The sequence below is a fragment of the Trachurus trachurus genome, assembly GCF_905171665.1.
Source record: "Trachurus trachurus genome assembly, chromosome: 14".
Taxonomy (NCBI): Eukaryota; Metazoa; Chordata; class Actinopteri; order Carangiformes; family Carangidae; genus Trachurus; species Trachurus trachurus.
Genome location: NC_139903.1, coordinates 499,679 through 502,500, shown reverse-complemented (window position 1 = coordinate 502,500; position 2,822 = coordinate 499,679). Strand labels below are relative to the sequence as shown.

Genomic DNA, 2,822 nt, shown 5'->3' with positions numbered 1-2,822 from the left:
CTCCTCTCCTCTCCTCTCCTCCCCTCTCCACTCCTCTCCCCACCCCTCCTCTCCTCTCCTCTCCCCTCCTCTCCTCTCCTCTCCTCTCCTCTCCTCTCCTCTCCTCTCCTCAGTATATTTTTGAACTGTCATTTTCTGTTGTACTTTGTAGTTTGGCCTTGGTGTCTCTCACTCTCTCTGTGTTTCCGCAGATCCACCGGAGCTCCATCTCTCTGCACCAGCCGCCGCCTGCATCGCCCCCCCTCCCACCCCTTCCCCTGCTGTTAGACCGGCCTCCCCTCCCTTCCCATGGACCAGTCTGCCACCCAGTCCTCCCATTGAGCTGACCAGCTCTCCCTGAATTTCCTAAATTTGTCCAAAATGGCTCCGACCACTGCTGCAAAGCTGCTTCAATCTGATGATTTGATTTGTTTCCTGTTTGCTGCTCCTCACCTGTTTTATTTACTTCTATTTACTGACGTCACATGACTGAGCTCAGGCTTCATTAAAGACTTTGATGTTGAACTTTGACTTGGTTTCCTGTCTGATCCCTGAGTCTGAGTCAATCACCAGCTGCTTTATGACAGTTACAGGCTCCATGTGTAGAGACGATATTCTAACTCACTGCTCCTCTTCCTGACACACACCAGCCTGACGACCTCTCCCTCCTCCTCCTGCTATCAGATTTCAGCCTGTTCACTGTTCCCTCCCCTCTCACACACCCTCCTCTCTGCAGAGGGGAGGAAACCAGTGACGTGTCAGAGCTTGAGTGGCTCAGAGAACAGCTCTATTACTGGAAACAGAAAGTGAAACTTACCGACATTCAGTCCTGGAAGAGAGATGGCGCAGCAAATGATTCAGCTGGATCAAGAAAAATGGAACTGTTCGATCTGTCTGGATCTTCTAAAGGAGCCGGTGACTATTCCCTGTGGACACAGCTACTGTATGAGCTGTATTAAAAACCACTGGGGTGAAGATGATCAGAAGAAGACGTGCAGCTGTCCTCAGTGCAGACAGAGCTTCACACCGAGGCCAGCCCTGGTGAAAAGCACCATGGTAGCAGAGTTAGTGGAGGAAGTGAAGAAGGTAGGACTGAAAGCTGCTTCAGCTGATCCCTCCTACGCTGGACCTGGAGACGTGGCCTGTGACTACTGCACTGGGAGGAAGCTGAAAGCCGTCAAGTCCTGTCTGGTGTGTACGGCCTCTTACTGTGAGCAGCACCTTCAGCCTCACTACGACGTAGCTCCACTGAAGAAACACACGCTGGTCCAAGCCTCTTCTAAACTTCTGGAGAACATCTGCCCTCGCCATAACGAGGTGATAAAGATCTTCTGCCGCACTGATCAGCAGTGTATCTGTTATCTCTGCTCCATGGATGAACACAAAGACCACGACACAGTCTCAGCTGCAGCAGAAAGGGCTGAGAAACAGAAGGAGCTCGGGCTGAGTCGTCAAAAGATCCAACAGAGAATCCAGGACAGAGAGAAAGATGTGAAGGTTCTTCAACAGGAGGCGGAGGCCATCAACCTCTCTGCTGATGAAGCTGTTAGTAACAGTGAGAAGACCTTCACCCACTTGATCCAACTCATTGAGAAGAGAAGGTCTGAGGTGAAGCAGCAGATCAGATCTCAACAGGAAACTGAAGTGAGTCGAGTCAAAGAGCTGGAGGAGAAGCTGCAGCAGGAGATCACTGAGCTGAGGAGGAAAGACTCTGGTCTGGAGCAGCTGTCAATCACAGAGGACCACTTCCATTTCCTAAACAACTACCCCTCTCTGCCTCATCTGGGTGAAGCAACAATGTTACCCACCATCACTCAACAATCTCCAACGTACTTTAAGGAAGTGACAGCAGCAGTGTCAAAGGCCAGAGACAAACTGCAGGCTGTTCTCAGTGAGGAGGGGTCAAAGGTCACATGGTCAATGACTCAAGTAGAAGTTTTACTGCTGCAGAGAGAACCTCAGACCAGAGATGAGTTCTGGAGATTTTCAAAACAAATCATTTTGGATCCAAACACAGCATTCACACGTTTGTTACTGAGTGACTGGAACAGAAAAGTAACTAGGATGAAGGTGAACCAGCCATATCCAAGTCATCCAGACAGATTCAATAGATGTTGTCAGGTCCTGAGTCGAGAGGGTCTGACAGGACGTCGCTACTGGGAGGTGAAGTGGAGCGGTAACGTTGATATAGCAGTTTCCTACAAAAACATCCAGAGAACAGGGTCACTGTGTGAATGTGCATTTGGATACAATGACAAATCCTGGTCATTATACTGCTACAGTGGTGGTTATAAATTCAGACACAACGATAAAGGTACCTTCGTCTCAGGTCCTCTGTCCTCCAGAATAGGAGTGTACCTGGATCACAGGGCAGGTATTCTGTCTTTCTACAGCGTCACTGAAACCATGACTCTCCTCCACAGAGTCCAGACCACCTTCACTCAGCCTCTACATCCTGGATTCTGGGTTTATTCAGGTCCTGGAGGCACAGCTGAGTTGTGTGAGCTCCAGTAAACAGGAGTGTTTAGTGTGGTTCATCATGATGCTGCAGTCGACTGTGTGTGTAGGTTTGTCTGCACTGATCCAGTCTGAGCTGGAGGAGCTTCTCTGCTGCCATGTCTTTACTCCCTTTGCTCCAAGAAGGACGAACTTTCTTCTCTGGAGGAAGGTCTGGTGAGTGAGACTAGGAAAGGCAAGGCAATTTTATTTGTATAGCCCGTTTTTACAAACAGTTTGTCTCAAAGGGCTTCACATGGCATCGTAACAACATCCTCTGTCCTTAGACCCTCACATCGACTGAGGAAAAACTCCATGGAAAACCCTTTTAACAGGGAAAACCAGGA

At 49.3% G+C, this 2,822-nt stretch overlaps 1 protein-coding gene across 1 annotated transcript; it reads left to right on the top strand.

Annotated features, from left to right (window-relative positions):
- Positions 1 to 819: 819 nt before the first annotated feature.
- LOC310997200 (tripartite motif-containing protein 16-like) lies at positions 820 to 2,493 on the top strand (the record flags this gene model as incomplete). The annotated part of the gene is made up of 1 exon (XM_083986877.1): positions 820 to 2,493. The coding sequence occupies one exon, from the start codon at positions 820 to 822 to the stop codon at positions 2,491 to 2,493; it is 1,674 nt and encodes a 557-aa protein (XP_083843003.1).
- Between the last annotated feature and the right edge of the window lie 329 nt (positions 2,494 to 2,822).